The sequence below is a fragment of the Lineus longissimus genome, chromosome 16 (assembly GCF_910592395.1).
Source record: "Lineus longissimus chromosome 16, tnLinLong1.2, whole genome shotgun sequence".
NCBI lineage: Eukaryota > Metazoa > Nemertea > Pilidiophora > Heteronemertea > Lineidae > Lineus > Lineus longissimus.
Window position 1 is genome coordinate 986,529 of NC_088323.1, and position 22,488 is coordinate 1,009,016.

General features: G+C 44.2%; 2 protein-coding genes across 2 annotated transcripts; both read left to right on the forward strand.

Annotated features, from left to right (window-relative positions):
• Positions 1-96: 96 nt before the first annotated feature.
• On the forward strand, positions 97-3,898 carry LOC135500884 (uracil-DNA glycosylase-like). The gene is made up of 4 exons (XM_064792580.1): positions 97-237; positions 728-1,047; positions 1,226-1,455; positions 1,673-3,898. Exons 1-4 carry the CDS (start codon positions 171-173, stop codon positions 1,965-1,967), a joined length of 912 nt encoding a protein of 303 aa, XP_064648650.1. The 5' UTR covers positions 97-170; the 3' UTR covers positions 1,968-3,898.
• A 570-nt stretch (positions 3,899-4,468) lies between these two features.
• Positions 4,469-20,963, forward strand: LOC135500885 (uncharacterized). Its single transcript, XM_064792581.1, is given in 21 exon segments — positions 4,469-4,492; positions 5,352-5,458; positions 5,697-5,757; positions 5,969-6,292; positions 6,449-6,619; positions 6,812-6,934; positions 7,043-7,148; positions 7,385-7,591; positions 7,761-7,977; positions 7,980-8,140; positions 8,400-8,649; positions 8,885-8,950; positions 9,153-9,304; positions 9,385-9,540; positions 9,769-9,984; positions 10,201-10,272; positions 10,440-10,521; positions 10,679-10,740; positions 10,941-11,052; positions 19,434-19,525; positions 20,581-20,963. Coding segments are annotated over 21 exon segments (2,916 nt in total). The 5' UTR covers positions 4,469-4,474; the 3' UTR covers positions 20,742-20,963.
• The last annotated feature ends 1,525 nt before the right edge of the window (positions 20,964-22,488 follow it).

The window sequence follows — 22,488 nt, forward strand, 5'->3', positions numbered from 1 at the left end:
CTACCTAAAGTCCCCCTTTAAGAAGAAACCCTTTTCAAAACACCCGCGAAATCTCAAAGATCACATGATCTGCTAACGCGGATTGGATATGACCCATAAATTGCGGCGGTTAGTTGGTACTTCCGGTAAATTTATGTGCAAATTTCGACGATTAAACTTGAAATAACACCATGCCACCTCGGAGAGCACCTAAAAGATTGGCATCAGCGGTGAAAAAAGATGCAGTAGAAAAGTCAAGTATGATTGTTTTGACGATCGCACTTGTTATCATGCAGTATTTCACGTTTTTGTTGGGGCAAGTTTTGCTGCCGTTTTTGAAATGTGCGGGTGTTCGCATGCATTATTAATGCACCGATATGCACTGCCATGCATATATATACGCACTCTCAATCTCAGATGGGTGGAAGACACACCTGTTATGCCATAGAACTGTTGCTAGGATCGTGGGAGCCGGATCATGAATTGGTCCAGTTATTATCATGATTATGTCCGTGGTTGCATGATATTTGCGACGGACACACTGATCGGAATGATCCACTCGACACTCGCGCTGTCACTGACCACACACAGCACACATGAAAAATTCTGCTGGACACGATGATGTCGGTGTTGATGGAAACAACGTTTGTTTTCAGAATGTTTTTGGCACTCAAATGGCAGTCACATGCACAAAGACCTATACTTGGTAAAACCTAAAAACCCCCACTCTTTTATTTTACTTATTCAGAGCCAGTGGCCAAAAAAGCTAAAGTGGCACCAAAAAAGAAACCTGCCCCCAAGAAGGCCAAAATGTCTGAAGCAAAGAAAGTAAAGCCTAAGGTTAAAGCTGTCGCAGCAGCAGGAGACGGCCCAACTGATTGCACCCCCATTGACCTTCTCTCTCTTCTGACGGAGAAAACCTGGAAAGATGCTCTTGCTGATGAATTCAAGAAGCCATACTTCAAGGAGCTAGAGAAGAAGCTATCTGCTGAGTATGCGGCTGGGAAACAGATCTTCCCTCCACGAAATCTCATATTCACTGCCTACAATTTGACACCTTTGAATGAAGTAAGTGCTTCCTTGAGGGGGCAGCGCCTTCAGCACGATTTGTTCGGTGGAAAGGCGCCCCACACAAATTTTATAATGTAATGTAATGTAATCTAAAATCTCTCCAGAGTTCTATAGTATAAAATTGTGACATTTACTTTTGTGGCATATTTTCAACTGAATCATAACTTCTTTGCAGATTAAGGTTGTCATACTTGGCCAAGATCCATATCATGATGACAGACAAGCTCATGGTCTCGCCTTCTCTGTCCCGCATGGCATCCATCCCTTACCACCATCATTGAAGAACATGTTTACGGAATTGGAAAATGACGAGGACATTGTTGGTTTCCACACGCCACCACATGGTTGTCTCACAGCCTGGACAGAAGAAGGCGTGTTTCTTTTGAATGCTTCACTTACTGTTGAGTAAGTAAATGTATCCATGATTCATATCCCTACAAGTATTGGGCTGGGAGTCCTGACATGCCTGAGAGATCTCTCTCTCTGGTTACATGATGTGTTGGGAGTTGAACGTCAATAGGCATTGCAAGTCCTGAGGTCAGAAGTAATAAGCATTGGCATAGACGGTGAATGGGTGACATGATACACTGACTCGTCATGCTATATTTTTCTCTAACTTCAGGGCGCACAAACCTAACTCGCACAGTAAGTTTGGTTGGCAGCAATTTACTGACGCAACAATTAAAGCGATCAGCGACAACACACGCCATGTCATCTTCCTCTTGCTTGGAAACTTTGCACAGAAGAAAAGAGACCTCATCGACCCTGGCAAGCACTACATCGTCGAGGCGGCTCACCCGTCGCCCCTTTCCATCGCCAAATTCAAGAATTGTCACTGCTTCTCCCAGGTGAACAAGGCCTTGAAGGTTTACAGCCGTGAACCTGTAGACTGGACTCTTGAGCATATTCTCGATTAAGCTTTACAAAATTGTGTATGAGTATTATCTGACAAGGGGGAGGGTGAGACTGGTCAATTTGCTTTTCAAGATAACTTCATGAAAATCTCTAAAAAAGACAAAGGTGCAATATTTAGCTCTCCAATTTTGCTTCACAGGTATCACTTGATACATGTATTCTGATTTGACTATGCACAAAGTTTACACAATGGTTTTCGAAGTGATTTTAGCCAAAATTCTGTGTAATGTAATGAAAAGGTTAGATGACACTAGCAGAGCAGTGGAGAGAGCCAAGTAATGGCAAGATCTAGAAACTTCACAGGACGATGACTTTTCTAAATTTTGCATTGTCCTCACCAAAGTTACCGTATATGACACAATCTCTAGTCTCACCCCTTGTCGTAGTGAATATATCATCGGGTACTTAGTCGTCAGATTTGACAAGTATGATGTTTCCTGAAAATACTGTAAAAATTAAAATACCTTGTAAACACCCATCATGCCTATCAGTTGAAAATCATTTTAAAAAGGTTGCGAATATCATTGGAGAATGGGGCTGTTGTAAAAAAATTCATAATGTACTTTCATAAAAACTTATGTACATTACAGTTGAATGATATAACGTATTCTGGCAGAGATTGGTGTTCACTAAGGTTTTCACAATTTCACAAGATAAGTGTATAACGTGCAAAGAAAACCAATTATTTTTTTACCAACTCGTTTTACACTTGTGTATTTGTCTCCATGCTGCCCGATCTGCAATGTACAGTTGTTATGAACTTGAAGTAAGGCAGCTTTGTGTAAAATTTAAAATTCGGTGCAAGTGATCAGGTTCTTGTGACTTGATCTAATAGGAATGCTGAGCTAGTGCTGCGTCTGTTGATTTCTGCACTTAAAAAATCAGGTAGAGTGTTGTTACTGTTAGTGTTTTAGAAAATTGTGTGTGACACTTATTAAACACCTACTGTTATAATCATGTCCGTCGGAAAAAATAATGTGTTTTTTTATGAGATATTCGTTATCGAGCACGGATCCTGGCAGTCCAAAAGGGTGATGGGAAGTCAAAAGCAGTGTAAATCTTCTGAAATATAAGGTTCAGGAGACATACTGCACCTGGATCTGTAAGGACACTTTACTGTATGATCTACATGATTACACTGCACATGATGTACTGTACATGTATGCAATATTCTGTCCATTCTTTGTATAATTTCAGCAGCTCCTGCTCTAAGTTAGTATGGTTTGATTTAAAATGATGTTTTTGTCGGATGTTTTATCTTTGTTTCGTTCTCTCTTAAAGTGTATTTCGTTCAAAAGTAAACATGTGCTGAAGTGCTGGGCTCTGCACTAAAAAATACAACTGTGCCATTTCTTTTATCAGACCTGCTTGTAAAGTGCTGAATGCCATTGTTTTGTTATGGGGAATCAAGTATTGAATTAAAGGGGGAATATAGATATATGATTGAGTATGTTTTCAATAAAATCTTTGATTAAGACATTAATGAGATGCTTTATTACTGGTATTTAGCAATCCAATTCAAAATGGATTTCCAATGTATATATATACCGTAAGTCAGTTTCATCCAATCCATGAAGGGTTCTGTATTGTGTTGAACGGTAACGACGACAAACACCTTATGACAATTAATTCCCTCATTCTAAACATTGCTATTTGCTAAAATTTATCACATGATTACCAGACGATATTGGCTCCCTACGCCATTGCTATCCTTGTTGTATACCTACATGTATATTCTCTCCTTCCCTTTGTGGAGTTGATGCTTTGTGCCTGTACATGTAGCTTGGGCATATCAGCTCTCCTCATACTTGTGTTGCCATCATTTGGGTACCGTATTAGAAAGTTAGTGTTAGATGACTATCGTCAAAAGTGAATCTGTATTTTCATCTTTTTTTTAGAAAAACGGGAAATAAAATGTACCGGTATTTGGGAACTGGTGGTTTTATTTATGATGTGAGGATATTCTGGAGTAGTAGAGAGTATAATGTTGTTGTTCCCTTGTAATGGCAATGCAGTCTTCTGTCTTGTGGTAATTCCCCCTGGGCCGTACCTTTCAAGGGGTTGGCATTTTGGTTGTACGGTAGGTATTCGTGGACCTTGGTAGCACAAGAATTTAGAATGACATAATGTTTGTTGTTTTCTATAGAATCGTTGTTCAGTGTGGGTGATTGAAAAACAAGCTGAGGCCATGTTGGAAAAGTTGCCCATGAGCATTCCAAGAAGGTGCCGAACAGGGAGATGAGGTGTAAATTAGCTGATATCACAGGAAAATAATCCTCTTTAGTATTATAAAGAGGATTATTTTCTTCTTTTAATGGCTAATTCAACTCGAAATATGCCTCAAATTCAATTGCGACCAACTGAATTCACCTTATAATCTAAGTTAACACGTGTGAAGTTATACGGGTATGCGGTAAATATGGCCGTGTCTTGACTTTTGTGTTGGGGACCAAAAAGTACTGATACACTGGTCGGGTTGGAGTTGGCTGAAACGACTGCAACAACAAAAATGGCGTCTGAAATTCAGGTGAATTTGTTTGTTTTTCAGCGAGGAAAGCATGAATAAAGATGAATTAAAGATCAAATATATGAGAAAGAAAAAGACAAAAATGACGTAGATAAGCTAATGTAAAGTGCGGACAACAGATACTCCTAATTGCATCACCAGTCCAAACCGAAACCACACGGCGCGCGATGACGTGCATGTTTCGGCGTGATGACGATGTTGATGTACTAGGCCTACATTCCGTACACTACACACATACATACAATGCATGCACAGCATGCTGCAGGACCTGTCAAGTCACTTGTCCTGTTCCGTGTTTGTGAACTCTGTGTGGGCAGGGGGGTGGAGTAGACTGAAAACCAGGCATGATGACGATGTAGGCCTACATACTCGTACTGTACACACACACATGCAATGCATGCACATCATGCTGCACGACCTGTCAAGTCAAGTGTCCTGTGGAGTAGATTGAAAATCAGGTTCCGGCGTGATGACGATGTAGGCCTACATACTGTACACACATACATGCAATGCATGCACAGCATGCTGCGCGACCTGTCAAGTTTCCTGTGCCACAGGCTGTGGAGTAGACTGAAAACCAGGTGTGTGTGTGATGACGATGTAGGCCTACATACTGTACACACATACATGCAATTTTGCCCCCCCTTCCCGGTCCCCTTGGCCCCCCCCCCCCCCCCCCCGGTCCCCTTGAACCCCTGGTCCCCTTTGCCCCTCTTCACTCTTGCTATTGCATAGTTGATGTTGGACCAGACATGCTCTCAATTGTGGAATTTTGAATGTTAGGCCACATTCTTATGTAGAAATAATGTGATCTTGTAAAGACGTAATGTCAAACAGCTAGCTTACTTTTCACTTTCAGAATGTAGATGACCTGATTAATTGCCTGATGGGCATGGGCTTTGAGTTCACTGACTGCCAGGAAGCTGTTCAGAATGGAAAGCTTACTGTGGAAGAGGTCGTTGAATGGTATGTAACCACAAGTAGAATGTAGGTCGTGTGTACAATTTACAGTGAAAACTCCCAAGTGAACCAAGCTATCTTTGGATGTTGGCTATCAAGATGCCTTCTTGCATGAAATATGTTTGGCTACCACTCCCGAATGTAGAACAAAGTAATGCTGTGGTCACCCAATTCGGATGAAGCCCCTACATTTTCAAAACACGTAGCGATGAGTTTCTACTGTATTGTTTTTCCTTTCTTTCAGGATCCTTGCTGGAAAACCTTCCTCTCAACCGGCTTCATCAGCAGGCTCACTCCGCCTTAGGGTAAGTAACCACAGTTAACTGAACTGATGGCAACGTGGGTGTGTCTAAAACCATTAAGTTTTGCCAGTGAATTGAAATCAACAGTGTCATTACTGTCAATGACTGTTTCTAAAATCGGTAGCAAATGATGCGATGTGTGTCATCTTTTTAGCTTCTCATTTCTAATTTTAAAAATCTACCGAAAAAAATCATCTTAAGTTATCCCTTTCAGAGAGACGAAGAAGGTGGACTTTCAAGGCTGACAAATCCATTTATTCCGGAGGGCCAAGAGGCGGCTGAGACAAACTCACAGCCTTCAGCCCTTGATGCCTTCTCGCCACCAAATCCATGCCCTGCTATTTCTGCAAACAATCCACTGGCCATACCAGTCCCAGTCGAGTCTCCACCAGTCCTAGCTTCTCCAGTGGATGGCACAGATCTAGTGAGTCGGATGCACATGAGTGACGAACAGCGGATAATCAAGTTAAAATTTGAGGAGAAACAGAGAGATGAGGCAAAGAAAGCTGCACACAAGAACAAAGTGCTGGAAAAACAGGTACATACCTTTTGTCAAGAATAGATTAGAGATCCATATTCCAGGAAAACTTAATCAATCGTAGGTCAATTCTGTTTTGTAGATGATGATGATAACAAATCTTTACAATTTCTTACATTTTTTAACTTATTTTTCATAACTTTTTTATAATTCCAGGCAAAGGAACAGGCTTTAAAGTCCATTGCTGAAGACCGAGAGAGACAAAAGATGAGAAACCAGGCCAGGGCATCACAATCTGTGGGAAGTATGGCTTCTCCCACAGCAGAACCAGTCCAGAGTACTAGTCCGAAACCAGCTCCGGCCAAATCTGATAAGAGCCTGTTACAGGTGGGTACACTAGCATGACTGGCACTCCACTTGCTATTCGCCGCATTTCCAGATGAGGGCCTTCTGCATTAGAGTGGCCTGAACTTCTTTTCAGATTTCGTTGTACAACACCCTGTGATATGGACATTTAGAACCACCTTTATGTTGTTATATTGAAGATATAATCTTCATGGTCTCTGATCGGTTTTTCAGATTCGCCTACCAAATGGTCGAGCACTGCGGCAGACGTTTCAGGCCTCGGCTGTGTTGCAAGAAGTCTGGGACTTTGTCGTTGCAGAATGTGACGAATGCGACAACACATTTCACCTGATGCAGGTAGGCTACTTTATCTTGCAAATGAAATTTTTGGTGAGCGAGGGGGGAACTTGGACGGATTTGACAGGAAAGTGTTAGTTGTGATTTAACATATCTCCTCACTTTCAGCCGTTTCCAAAGAGAGAGTTTTCCTCCGCTGGTGATATGCAGAAATCGCTTCAAGAGTTACAGCTTACACCGTCGGGCTCTCTGGTGCTGAAGAAATCTGAAAAAGGTTTGTTCTAATGTCTTGGCTTGAGTTTATTTGAAACCTGATGTGAAAAGCTCACTCAAAACTTTCAGCATAGGGTATGTTATGGAACCATTTCTTCAGGGCTTTCAGCTCAACAGCTATAAGTATTGGTGGTGTGTGTATGATACTCCCTAGTAACAGATAGTATATGATCTGTATGGAGTTGTGGTCAGAGATCACAGGAAGAGAGGACTTCATATTCCTTTCCCACATTTCAGCAGCTGAAGACTCTCCACATGAAATTCCAGACGTTGAGATGGGTGAAGAGGAACAGCCTGCCAGGATTGGTGCACCTGTCCCACATCATCCCCCAGGGACAGGCATAGAACAGGTGCTGTTTGGTTCTGGCAGGGGTGGTGGTCACCCACTTGGAGGCGCTAACCAAGCGGCACATCACTGGGGTGCAGGACATCAACTTCAAGGTGGTAAGTTGAACTATTCAGATTATTTGTCATCTCCTCTATACCTGGTCCCAGGTTTACACAAAATGAACCTGAATCTACAAGTGCCTTCCCCCTTTTTGAATTCATATTAATGAACCTCGCCCGAGAGTGAAATGTCCGTACATGTACATATGATTGTTGTTTGCTGCAGGGAATGAAGACCATGCAAATGCTGACCCAGAGCCAATGCAAGTGGGAGGTGCTGAGCATTTCCACATCGAAGATCATGCAGATTCAGATGAAGAAGACGAGGGCTATGATGTGGCTCACCAGGGATGGGTGGACCACCAGGGATGGGTGGACCACCAGGGATGGGTGGACCACCAGGGATGGGTGGACCACCAGGGATGGGTGGACCACCAGGAATGGGAGGTATGCCAGGGATGGGAGGGCCACTAGGAATGGGAGGTCCTCCAGGTTTTGGAATGTGGAACCAGGGTGTTGGTCACCAGTGGGGGGAAGGACACCGGATGGTGGAGGAAGATGGGCCTCAAGCACAGCAGCCTGAGCAACCCGTGCAGCACCTAGCAGGTAACTTCACAATATCAGTCTCGATAAACATAAACTGAACAAGAAATTTGTATTGTATTGGTCCACCTACTTTGGGTCTATGTTTGGGCTCGGGGGAAACTAGAACCCTTACATTAGAAGAACCAGTCGGTTTTGTGCTAGACATCTGGTGAGATGTCTTGCCTTATGGCCATATGGAAATTTTGGTCTTGCCAACACTTCAGGTAAAAAATGATATAAACCCTTTCCTGTGAAAAAAAATGAGTACTGCTTTTTTCAGTTGAGGCTGCAAGACGGCGCCTGGCTGAAGCACCTCGCCAGGCCCAGGATAAGCTACCTCCACCTGCACCGTTACATGACTGCCATCCGCTGGTCCAGCTTTGCATGAAGCATTTAACCTCAAGAATATGCGATCCAAGAACCCAGATGACACTATCTGGTCTGCCTGAAGGTCTCGCTGAGCGATTTCTGATGCATCTGATAAAGGAGAAACTTCTAAAGCCGAAAACATTGCAGTTGTTTCTCTCATGGTAAGTGAAGGAGCTTCTTCAGCCTTGCTTCTTTGATCATCTGTTGTTGAGCTTCTCAGTTTCAGGTAAGTACATGTTCTGGAAGGTGCCCTCTCGGCTATCATTATACCTGTGAAGCATTGGTGTAGACATCACTCCAGATCCTGTCAGTCCATGTCATCAGTCACAAGGGCTGACTGGGTCCAGAGTGTGGTAAAAGCAGAAACGAAACTTGATCCTCGACTTTTTATTGCAGCCATCTCAGGAAAGTGGTGCTGGACTGTTATCCTTATGCAACTAATGAACTACTGGCTGCACTGAGGTGAGAAATCTTTTCAGTATTCATGTTCATGCTTGTTGCTCATGACGTCAAGAGGTAAAACTGAATTCAAAGATCTTTCCTCAATGTCTGTTTTCCTTTTCAATTGTCAAAAAGTCTGATAAAACCATATTTCTTTCCATCGTATAAGAAACTTCACTTCTTTGAAGATATACATCATTATCTGAGTGCATCTTTCTTACAGATTCCACATGAACGTCGCCCATCTGAGTCTGTGTTACTGCCCTCTGATCACTGATCGAGGTCTCCAGTCAATCGCCTCCTTAAAAAGGTTAAAGACGCTCAACTTGGGGAATTGCCAACAGATCACCAATAACTGTGTTCAAGTATTAAGAGGTAAGGAACCAAAGCTAACTAAATAACTCCTTTTTCTACTGAAAGTCCACAGACTCTGACTACAAATATTCTCTTTCTAGACCTTCCAAATTTGGTGATGGTAAATTTAGAAGACTCGCAAGTGAGTGATGAAGGCGTGATGTTATGGACAACTGAACATACCCAGCCTGATTGCCTACAGAACCTCAACCTAAACAGAACTGCTGTCACACATGAAGTATTACGTTTACTAAAGGGTGAGTTGACGACTTCTGGTCTTGATGGTTTAGGTTTCGAGTTACAGGGGCTTGCAAAGGACCAGAGCAAAAACGATAACTCCTCCTTGGTCTAAGACTGGGTCCCTTGGCCATTAACCTCAATTAGCAGCCATGCCGTCGTGTCGAACAATAAGGGATGTGTCCACCTCTGATTTCCTGTCCTCTTTGTGGTTGATGTCCGACCAATTGATATGATTTTGATTGCAGCATTCGTATCACTCCGCACCTTAAGTCTCGAAGGGACAAGAATCTCAAGTCTCTCCGGCGTAGAACTGTTACCAAAACTAGAAAGTTTCAACGTGGCGTCGACCCAGATTGTAACAGAGTCACTGATATGTTTGAGGAGCTGTCCGAACTTGACTGCTCTGAATATAGCGAATACTCAAAATGTCCACGGCGACAGTGCACTACAGAATCTATCAGGTAGGTGACATGACATTGCATGTCTTTTAAACGGTTGTGGAATGGGAATTGCCTGAATACCTAGTTGTAAACTGGTATGAGTTATTGCCCTTTTCTTTACATTAAAATACCTTCCGTGGCGATCCCTTTTGCTTTGTTTGTGTTAGCATTTTGGAGGAATTTAATCCCGGGTATTGGTAGTAAAAAGAGAGTTACGTGCATCTATTTTGCTTTCAGGACTTCGACTGTGCCTTCTTCAACTTCCAGTGAGACATTCGACAACTATGGCAGGTTTATCTCACCTTACAGGTAAAGTATTCTACTGTCTTTTGGTTTTTATAGAAGCTTTATATTGATATTGTCATTTCTATTTCAGAAATGCCACTTCGCGAGCTAGATTTAACCAATTATACAATTGTGTTTTCTTTTTTGGTTTGTATAGAAGCTTTATATTGATAGTGTCGTTTCTATTTCAGAAATGCCACTTCGCGAGCTAGATTTAACCAATTATACAAATGTTGGAGATGAAAGTATGCAATACATTGGACAGATCAAAAGGTAAGGGCCAACTTTATCAATGTCCCTGTTACCTGATTCTGTGGAGATTGTTGGCGAGGAAATCGGTAAGAAAAGCTCCAATTCTAGTTTGAAACTTGGCCTTTAGATTTTGACTGTTTGAATATCATCCTTTTTGACATGATCTCTGTCTTTCCAGCCTGCGGAAACTCCTGCTTGGAAACACCAGGGTAACAGGTGCTGGCCTCCGCTTTATAGAAGGTAAGATTCTTCTCATGCTTGCCATGAGACGTTATGACGAGTAGGCTTTAAAATGTCTGGGTTTGTGTAGATGGCAATACTACGCCCTTTGGAAAACCGGAAGGAGCAGTGAAGAAAGAGTTTCTGAGTTTTAAGTTCCCTCTTTTTGAACAACACAGCTCTTCTAGATGTAACTCGCATACACTGTTGTTTATTTTCAGGTTTGAGTCAGCTGGAGGTACTCGACCTCGACAGAACTATAATCGGCGATGATTCTGCTGCAACATTCTGTGCCTTCAGACAGCTGCAAGAGTTAAGTTTATCAGAGACTGGGTAAGTTTATCTTTTTCCTGTTTCTGTGTAATGGGTATGCCAATGTACATGTGAACTTCCCTTTTGATACATGAATGGCTGACTTTTGTAAACAAGGGAGATTGCAGTTGTACTACTAATGATATAAAGAAAGTCTGAATATTTGAATATCGTGCATGCTAAGAAATGGTTAAATGATTCTTTCTACCAGCCTAATTACAACAAATCTGCAACATTCATCTCAATAGTTGTTGACGTACAGCAATGCCACGGCATCAATATCGCTTGAGTTCTAACGCTACGCACCAAGACCACTCAGGCAAATTGAAAATCCATAAAGTGTTGAGAGTCGAGTGTGAAGCAAGTGGCTCGCAATCAGTGAAACATGGTCACCCTTTAATCATGATTTAGCTGCTATTGCTCCAATTAACCCCTTGGTAGTTTAACCCTTGGATATCTTTATGGGCTGTGTGTATACTTCTCAGGTATACTGGGACCAGCCGATAACGAAAACTAAGATCTTCCCATATAACTATTTAATAAAACGCCTTCTTGTGTTGACTAGCAGATTTCTTGACATTTCTTTCGCTGTAACACGAATTTCGGCTTTCACTTTAACACGTTTTTTCTGGTCCGAAATCCGCAGCAGCGATAACAATTAAAGATGCTACACACAATGTAACATTAAACAATAACCCGATGAAACGGCGCTAACATACTCCCCCCATGGGAGACCGAAGTATTTCCAGTAGGTCGAACCATACCAGGCACAAGCCGTTACTAAGAGTACCAATTTACGCAAAAACACCAAAGTCATGTTAATAACTCAGAACTTAAACTTCACGAGCGGAATCTTCCGACAACTTATCATAACCAAAGTCAGACTAAAGCAGTAGTGTCCAAATCTCGGTAGGTCTGCCAAATTACCAGCAGAGTAGTCCAATATTCATTGTCTAGCCCTTGACAATGAGAAAAAGAGAACAGAAAGTGTACAACGATTGACACTTTAGATCCAAACGCACTAGTATACGGCGTCACTTCCAATGCACCTCCAACCCTAGTCTCAGAACTGAATGAATCGCACGCACCCGAATAACCAAAAAAAAAAAAAACACGGAAGAGGGCATGAATATGATCATGCTCAACAACAACAAAAACTATGATGGGTGTAGCCTGATGCGATAAACAAACAGTAATGAAACCATTCTTGAAACGGATGCAAAGGTACTTAGTGCCGCACCACTAAGCTATTAAACTGCACTCACAATAGCAGTATCCAATCGAACAAGAATCAGAATATTCCTTAGAATGATTAACTAACCAGTAGAATAACCAGACAGGATTGCAGTATATCGGCAGACCAAGAACAGTTGTGCAAGGTAAAGAATTTTTAAGATAATGCCAATAGCGCATCTACCAAACAACCCAAAAACTACCACACCAAAAATGAACACAACTTGCACCCAAAATGCCGACATATACAATCGCGTTAAGGTTATCACATGTGCGCGCGGAACACAGAAAAGGTGCTATACATCCGTGCTATTATGCTCATCATTGAAATGCGATAACACCCAATACTCCCCCGCGCAACTAACGTAATTCTTCGTCCTTTGTATCTCGTTCATTGTCGACATCGCCAGTTCCAGAACAGCTCTCTTCCAGCATACACAGTTTGTGTATCGGGCGCCTCAAGACAGTACTGCTCCATCCTCTCCGGCTAAAGTCTTGATGATCACTCCCATGGGCCAATGACCTCGGACTAACATATCATCCGTGACTAGGACCAAGTCACCCACTTCCGCATTTCGTCGTCGTCTAACCCATTTGGTGCGCTTCTGCAGCGTAGGAAGGTATTCTCTGATCCATCGCTGCCAGAACTGGTTGGCCAACATCTGCACCTTCCGCCATTGCTTTCGATGATACAGATCTGTGTCGAAGAACACCCCAGGAGGCAAAGTCAGGGAACCTCGCTGTAGCAAGAAGTGATTGGGAGTCAACACTTCTTCGTCGTCAGGATCATCGCTAGCTCTGCATATTGGCCGACTATTCACGATCTTCTCAACCTCAACGTGAGTGGTTACCAGAACTTCATCGCTGACCATTCTATCGCCTAGGACTGCTTTCAACCCTCGCTTAACTGACTTAACGAGACTTTCCCAGACCCCTGACATATGGGGAGCCAAGGGGGGCTGGAAATGCCACTCTGTACCACGCTGACAAAGCTCCTTCTGTATTTGCTCCTGATTCCAACCCATAATCGCTTCCCGCAACTCACGTTCACCGCCGACGAAGTTCGTCCCATTATCGGACCATACTTGCTTCGGATCCCCACGTCGACCGCTGAACCTTCTGAAGGCATTTAGAAACGAGCTGAGATCCATGGAATTGGAAATTTCCAAGTGTACCGCCCTCACGTTTAGACAGGTGAAAAGTACTCCCCAGCGTTTCACAGACGATCGTCCGGCCTTGATGAGCATCGGCCCAAAATAATCAACTCCGGTATTGGTGAACGGAGGCTCATATGTGACAAGTCTGACAGCAGGTAGGTCAGCCATGAGTTGGTTCATCCGTATGGCATTGCGTTTTCTGCATCCAATGCATCTCTTCAAGATCTTGCGTACTTCTCTCCTCGCATTTACAAGCCAGAAGGTTTGCCTAATCCTAGACAAGACATGCTCTTGGCCCGCATGTGCTGTTGCCTCATGAAAATGAGCAATGAGCAACGTCCCAGCATGGTGTCCCTTTGGTACTATCATTGGATGTTTGCTATCAAAGGAAATCGGTGCTCTGGAAATTCTCCCTCCAACTCGTAGTACGCCATCAACTAACAACGGGTTCAGTGATGCAAGCGAACTTGAACTGCTAACTCCGTCCTTCTTCCTTATAGCATCTATGTCCCTAGCATAAACCTCTCTCTGGATGCACCTCATAATGGCCTTACTAGCTTCGTCAAGATCAGACGGTGTGATCTTCTTCTCGAACTGGACTCCGCTGTCTTTCTTCTTTGACTGAAGGTAACTGACAAACTTCAGTAACACTGCTACTCGCCGTCGAAGTGCTGTCCAAGATGAACTTCTTGAGATTAACTGAGACAAGCCATTGGTTGCAGGTTCAGTCAGTGTGGCTATAATCTTCTCCGTCTTCACTTCTGGGTCATTCTTGTCAACTTCCATGACCTCTTCAGTCGCCAATGTTGACCAGCTAGCCCCTGGCTTTGACAGGAATTCCGGACCGGCAAACCATCTCTCGTTCTTCAAAAAGGCTGCGACAGTTTGTCCTCTCGAAGCCTCATCTGCAGGATTTTCTTTCCCAGGGATATGTCGCCACTGAGAGGGGGTAGAGGAGTCTCGGATCTCTGCAACCCGATTAGCTACATAAGTCTTGAATCTCCTGTTCTCGCTGCAGACGTACGACAGAGTGATCTTGGAATCAGTCCAGTAGAAGCTTTCATCAACCGGCAAATCAAGTTCCCTCCGAAGCAATCCGTCCATTCTTACTGCAACCACTGCTGCCTGCAGTTCCAATCGCGGTATCGATACAAACTGGAGTGGAGCTGTCCTGGTCTTTGCCATTACAAAGGCACACTCAACTTCGTCGCCCTCTTCCGTATCGTACACCTTGCGTAGGTAAGATACCGTTCCATACCCGCCTTCCGACGCGTCGGCAAAGTGATGCAATTCATAGCGTCCCTCCATCTCGGAAGTAAAGTACCATCTCGGCAACGAAATCTGAGTCAATGCTGGCAGGGTCGCTTTCCATCCTTCCCAAGCCTTCATCAGTTCTTCAGGCAGCTCATCGTCCCAGGCCAACCGTTGCTTACAACTCATTTGCAGTATACGTTTAGCAACTAGGGTAACAGGTCCAACAAAGCCTAGAGGATCATAAATAGAGCTTACGGCCGCTAGACATTCCCTCCTCGTGTTGCTCTTTGCACCACACTTACTGATCCCGGAGACCTGCAGACCAAGCGAGTCCTTCCCGACATTCCACCTGACTCCCAATGCTCTCTCTGTTGCAGTAGACTCCAGACTCAGATTGACGAATCCTGATGCCTTGACCTCGCCTGGTAATGCCGCCATTACTTCGGGTGAGTTTGACATGAACTTGGTCAGCTTTAGGCTTCCCTTCGATAACAGACAGATCATCTGTATTGATAGCATGATGCAAACACTGACTTCGGCAACTGACTGCAGGAAATCATCTACATAAAAACTGCGGGTTACTGCGTCCACCACTCGTTGATCAAATTGGCTTCCAAAGTCCTCGGCACATTTCCTCATTCCGTATGTACAGGCGCTCGGGCTGTCTGTTGCCCCAAATATGTGGCTAGTCATCTGGCAGGTTACAGGGTGTTCATCGAGTCCATTCCGCCACCAGAGGAATCTCAATGCTTGGCAATCTACGGGGGGCACTTTAAATCTTAAAAACATGGCCTCCACGTCAGCTGTTACAGCGATCTGGTGCTCGCGGAACCTCAGTAAAACTCCAATCAAGCTGTTACTTTGATCCGGGCCTTGAAGTAGCTCTTGATTTAACGAAGTTCCTTTGAACGAAGCCGCAGCGTCAAATACTACACGCAGCTTCCCTGGTTTATTTTCATTCGCCACACCATGATGAGGTAGATACCATGTCTTCGCCGATACAGAAGCTGCCTCTTCGTCTGTCATTACTCGTGCGTAATCGTTATCAAAGTAGACACCCATAGCTTTGCAATACATCTCAGCAAAGGCTGGCTCCTTCACAAAGCGTTTTCTAAGATACTCGAGTCTTTTTGCAGCGACCATTCTATTGTCAACCAGAGCAGGTGGCTCACTCCTCCAAAGTAGGCCAATCTCATAGTGTCCATTTACCAACTTGGTCCTCGTGTCAAGCAGGTGTAGAGCCTTTCGATCCTCGAACGACATCATCTTCACATCTTCATTTATGAATCCATGCTTCTCGGTTTGCCACAGTGAACTAACAGCTTCCTCCAACTTCTGGTTATGCTGTTCCAATTGGTTCATCTCCACCTCGCTTTTGCCCGCCACAACCTCGTCGTCGACTTCATCCGTCCTGCAGCATTGATTGATGACCTCAGTATCCTCTGCCTTCTCTGCTACCGCCAAAAGATTGATCTCCACCCCTTTTGCTGATTCCTCATGAATTGGTCCCGCCACGCACCAAGCCAACGGAGTCCTGACAGCGTAAGGTTGCACGTGAGGCTCTGTTCCATAACAGCTTTCAAGTACCATGTGTGCCCTTGGGACATCCTCGCCGATCAGGATTGACACCGACTCCTCATCTACTTGCGTCGACAGATCTAGCTCTTTGAGATGCTCCCAATCTGATAAGTCCAATGTGTTGGGGTGATATTTCCTATCGATGTGCAACTCCTCGACGATGTTGGCGCGATTCACAGGGATAGATGGCTCATCAGTCCCAATAGGCTGCAGTGTACACTCACAAATTGAGACTTCCTGCTCCTTACCACTCGCCAGCACCGTGTTTATGCTAATCGTCTCTGGCTCTCCTTCAATCCCAATCTTGGCAGCAAGCTTACGTGTCATAAGCGTTGCACTTGATCCAGAGTCCAAGAGGGCCAATGTCGTGGTTGACTCTCCATTTTGGGCTGCTATTCTGACAGGAATCACCTTCAAGAGAACCATACTCTTCGGCTTAACACTCTGCAAGGACCCAATGTCCTCTTTCTTCGGCGGCTTAGATGTCTTCTCCAAGTGTAAGAGGACATGATGGTCCTGGTCACACTTCGGGCATTTCTTCTTCCGGGTACAGGATCTGACCATGTGCCTTCCTAGGCAACAATAACAAAGCCTATTGTTACGGACAAATCTTCTTCGAGCGTCCAAGTCTTCCTTTTCAAAGTTGCTGCACGCCCAAATTCCATGATCCTCATCCTTACAAAACCGACAGATGCGTTTGTAGGGCATGTCCTCTGTGGCGGCATTAACCCCTGCCTTATTCCCCGATTTTCTAGCTCCTGTATAGTTGGCAGAGTTCCTTGGTTTCTCAAGCTGGGTAGACAGTGTAGTAACCTTCGGCTTCTGCGTAGCTGCCTGATCCCGCTTTACTTTATCGTGATGTTGCTTTACGATGTTGGTTGTGGTTCTCGCTGGCGGTGTCACTTCAAACACAACATGTGTTGACGTCCTTGCCTGCACCTTAACAAACTGCACCATATCCGCCAGTCGTGGAAATTTCCCTTCGTCTTCTAAACTTATCACCTTCCTAACCCACCTTTCTTGGAGGGCTACTGGGAATCTGTCGAAGATCGCTTTCAAGGTCATCTGCGTATCGGCTTCCTTGAGTAAATCTTGATCACAGAGCGTGTCATATGCACTAGTGAGTTGATCTGAGAATGCGAGCATTTCCTTGGAGTTTCGATTTATTCTCTCCCCATTGGTGACTTTCTCAATGCATGACTTTACAATCTGGTATGGTCTCCCGAACCTATCATTGAGTATGCCCAAGGCCTTTTGGTACCCATCTATAGCTCCGTCACACAAACTGATGGCCTTATGTGCATTCCCTTGAGTGAGCTGCAAAAGCTGTGCCAACTTAAATCCCTCAGAGAAATTTTTACCACCGACCCTCAAATCGAACGATCTCTTAAACTTCACGTACTCCGAGGCAGTTCCATCAAACTTTATTGGCTCTGGTGGAGGTAACTCAGCGTGTGAAGTAATCTTTTCAAGCGTCTTGGCAATGGCTAAGAATTGGCTCCCATCCTGCGTAGCTACCATCGGTTCTTGATGCCTGTCATTTTGGGCGGCTACCATTGGGTTCCAGATCGTGTCGCTCTGTGGGGCTACCATTGGGCTCCGGTACATATTGTCGTAGGCATCTACCCTTTGACTCGGGTACACATCGTTGTAGGGATTCACCATTGGGCTTTGATAACTGTCGCTATAGGCATCTGCCATTGGACTCTGGTACTTGCTACCTTGGGCGGCTACCATCGGGCTCTGGTACATGTTGCCTTGAGCTGCTACCATCGGGCTCTGGTACCTGCTGCCTTGGGCGGCTACCATCGGGCTCTGGTACATGTTGCCTTGAGCTGCTACCATCGGGCTCTGGTTACTCCAGTCCCCACCCTTTTCTATTTTCACTGCTCCATTAGCTCTGTACCCACTAGTATCTCTAAGTGCAGGACTGCATTGAGGCACAAAGGCATTAGCCTCAGGACACAATTCTACAGGTTTACATTTTACAGTCTTTCGTTTGACTTCAAGTGCTTTCATTTCATGCTCCTTATGCACAATCTCACGTTCTAACTCCTCAATCTTCAATCGAGCAGTCCTTTCCTCCAGCATCTGTAGTTGTCTTTTTGCATTTTCAATCTCCTCCCTGGCAGTTACTTTTCCCTGGGATACCTTAGGCAGTGACTTATGGGTTGCTACTTTCATCTTCAAGCTCCCTCCGACTTGGTTAGGAATTGGAACATAGCTTTGTTCCTTCTGCTTAGGCCTGACCACTTCCCCGGTCCTCTGTGCATTTCGTTGACGTAACAAGTAAGCCTTCTGTCTTTCTCCGACATCCAAGTTAAACTTCACTTGCTGTCCCACTTCAAAATACACAGCCGATGCTTCCCCCCTTTCCTCGTCGGATGCAATTTTACAAAAGTTTTCATGTTGATCCCCATATCTCACCATGGCATCCGTCAACTCATCTTGAGCGACCTCTATCTGCGCCGCTGTCATAACAGGTACACCTTCTTCCAATACCCTGGCCTTTCGTGTCACCCTGCCTTTAAGTTGACCCAATGATCTTCGAAGTTGTGCTGCTTTCTCCTTTAGATAGCTCTCCATGGCCACTGTAGATCTGAGTGGCCGTCCGCAACGTGAGTGGGACGTCATGACAGAAAGTTTTTCTTCTGCAACACTGGAGATTATTGATGGTACGAAACAGATTCTTGATGGTACGAAACAGAACTGGGACACCATGCGTAGCAGATGCTGCACAGTATCACCTACGAGGCTGACGAGTGTCTTGACTGTACGAAACGGAACTGAGACGTCATGATCTTAAAGTTTGAGAAGTTTTCCATTCACAAAAACACCATTTATTCGTGTTACCATGTATACTTCTCAGGTATACTGGGACCAGCCGATAACGAAAACTAAGATCTTCCCATATAACTATTTAATAAAACGCCTTCTTGTGTTGACTAGCAGATTTCTTGACATTTCTTTCGCTGTAACACGAATTTCGGCTTTCACTTTAACACGTTTTTTCTGGTCCGAAATCCGCAGCAGCGATAACAATTAAAGATGCTACACACAATGTAACATTAAACAATAACCCGATGAAACGGCGCTAACACTGTGGTTATATTTAATAGCATGACAATCCCTTCAGCACCCTGCCCCTTTATAAGACTGGTTTTTATTTGCATCTTCCAGCATCAGTAGCAAATTCCTGAGGTTAACTGCTCTCAACAACTGTGTCAACCTCTGTAAGCTGAACCTGAGTAGAACAAGTATTACTTCAAAAGGTAGGAACAAGAGGACTTCTTTCATTTTCCTGATGACTGAAGTACCCCGCAAGCAAGCCCTTCTTTCGCTGCAGCCTGCACTAATTATTCCTCGACTGGGGTTGAAATTGGTCACTGCTCGGTTTGATATTCATGTTCAAGCAAAACCCAGCAATGAAAATGAATGCCTTCACCGCTGCGTAACTCAAGATCAAGTAACGTCACACAGACATGATTGCTTCGAAATGAGAATTGATGGCCTTGGTCAATGTTGATGTAGCTGGGAAAGTATGTTATTCCAGTCTGTTGGATGAAAGGGTGGGATTGATGCGCCTGAATGTGTGAGAAGATTCTGTTTTGCCCCTCGGTGATCGAAGGGCAGTCTAAACATCCCCACCACCCATCTCTACATGTGGCATTCCCATTTAAATTAGGGTTAACATCATTACCTATAACATGTAGCTGGCTACCAAACAAGATACGTAATTTAGCCCGCCTGAGGGCTGCTTGTCAGGCTCATCATTAAAGAATGAGGCGAGGTAATTGAGTTAAGGGTATCAATTGATATTGGACGAAAATCTAGTCAACCCTAGATTATCTTGATGAGGCAGATTATTCCATGGGAAAAAATGTTAGCCTTTCAATGAATCTCAATGAACCTTAACAAATTACATTTTCGAGGGACTTAAACTCTAAACTCTGAGCTCCTTGTGAAGTCTGGACTAATTCCAGACACTTGTTCTCCCGCCAGGGCTCTAGATTCCGAGAGGCAATGGGCTAGTTTGCTGTCACTTTGAAAAACACTGGGGAAGATTGAGATTCGAAAACATACTCAAGTGCTATAAAACATCATGAATATGATTTCTAAAAGGCCGTGTTCTTTACTGAAATACCATTGTAATTATGACTTTTTAGTTATGAAGATTACAAGCCATGGATACATTCAGGTGTGGGATGAATGGTGGAAGCCATACAGCTGAAATGTCACGTGAGAACAGACAGTAGAGTTGTATCCACTCTGGCCAGTGGTCAAAACCTGATAATTCCTCATCATGACCCCATTTTCTTATCTTCAGGTGTCGCATGTCTTATTCTTCCCAGTCTCAAGCTACTGAACCTGGATGGCACCTGCGTCAAGCCTACAGCCGAGGCCGTCATCAGAAAAAATTGTCCGGCCGTCGGGTGGATCAGTATGAAAAATCTTATCCAGCCACCCGAGAGTGATGAAGACAACTGAAGACCTGTCCTTGTGTTGGAAATTCAGTGACGTTTTGGAATTTCATGTTTTGTGCCAACATACTGTTTTTATATCGAGAACAGCCGATTCAATTTTTCAATTCATGAAGAAGTCAACGTATGGCAGGACGACATGTTCTAGTATTTTAGTGTTGAGAAGAAGAGTATTATTAAGTCCTCAGTACAATATGTAAGTTAATCATTAAAATGAAATTTAATTTCACTAACTTCTTTTGTTTGCTTATTTTCCATAATGGACCACCGCTGGCCTGTGGTTCATTAACTGCATGAACGGCTTCATTCATCTGAAAGCTTCTGCCTCTGACGTTGGATGTCCTATAAGGACACCCGACGTTAGTTTTCTTGCCACCAGACGCCTTTTAATCGCCATTTACGTCATGGCATTGTTTCAAATAAAAAGGCAACAATGGAACGTGATGACCGTTGTATAAGATGTAACGGAGTGAGAACGGACCTCTGACGTGATGCAAGTCTCTCGTAGATTGCCTCTAAAACCACTGGTCTTCTTGGTCAAGAATCGAGATCTCCATGTTGTCAAAAGAAAGTCCTGTTGTCTGCTGGTGAGGAAACGGCCTGGTCTTGTCAACTGGCACTGGCTCTCCAATGCCTTCTTTGTTGAGATTCAGCAGCCCTCGTAGAAGCATTTGAGTAAAGGCCAGAGTGGATACGACTCCACTGTCTATTCTCACGTGAGGGACATGGTCATTCATTTGCATGATACCAAGGACGTCTCGGTCCTACATGTATATGAAGAGGACAAGCGAATCCCCTCCCCTCGATACACAGTGGCTTGCATTACAACTTGCTGCACATGTAGGACCAGGCTGCATAAATGTACCCAATGTTTTCGGTATTGAGCAAAATACATTTATAGCTGCCTCCCACGACAGACCCACCAAAAACTGATATAGACGACGCGACGACTTTGTCACCTCATCAAGAAGCATAACTCTCAATATCAAATCGGAGATATCCCCAGCTGATCCACTAAATGATGCTGCACAACTTCATAATGGTCTCATAAATTGGGCCATCTGTATTGTTTCTCATGTCATGAACACGGTGTCCTGGATATTAATTCTATTTCTGGTGCATGATGGCTTATTGATGAGGTAAAAACTCTTGTTAGCTCCCATTGTGATCTTTAGGCACCAGCTGGGGATAACATTGTGTTCCGATGTCTGACCAATGTTGACCTCGGCGCCCTGCACATACTATTTGCCATTATATGGGTCGACGTCAGGTTGCTATGAAGAACCGAGGATTGTCTTTCCCCAATGACTCTTTGGGAACAGCCGGCATGGGCGCATTTAACCTTTTGACCTAGTCACGAACCGCAGTAGGCTCTCGGGGGAGCAGAACAACACTCGTCGTCCAACTGCAGAGAGGCCAGTGTCCCCCCCCCCCCCTTGCTGAGTACGGCCCTGATGCTCGGGGTTTACATGACATGCATATGACTGTACTGGAAAATTCACTAAGGAACGCCCATGTAACTGGGACATGGATGAGCGCCGCTTCCCTACCGGTCTTGAGGAGTGGAACACATTTTCCAGTACTCCTCGGGGCACAGCCACAGATTAATTATGTAAGCAATGGACATTCCCTGTTGTGTTGATCATCAGCAAAAACAGTCCAGCAAAGAAATGGCAACACTGAAACCTCTCGGTAATAACAAAATCATTTTACTTTTCATCATCTGAATCATTTCTGTGGTTTTTATTGCCTCT

Bases quoted from the DNA above. Each gene is read 5' to 3' on its own strand.
- LOC135500884 (XM_064792580.1), top strand. From the start codon at position 171: ATGCCACCTCGGAGAGCACCTAAAAGATTGGCATCAGCGGTGAAAAAA. The intron at 238-727 runs GTATGATTGTTT...TTACTTATTCAG, and splicing joins AGATGCAGTAGAAAAGTCAA to AGCCAGTGGCCAAAAAAGCT. The intron at 1,048-1,225 runs GTAAGTGCTTCC...ACTTCTTTGCAG, and splicing joins ATTTGACACCTTTGAATGAA to ATTAAGGTTGTCATACTTGG.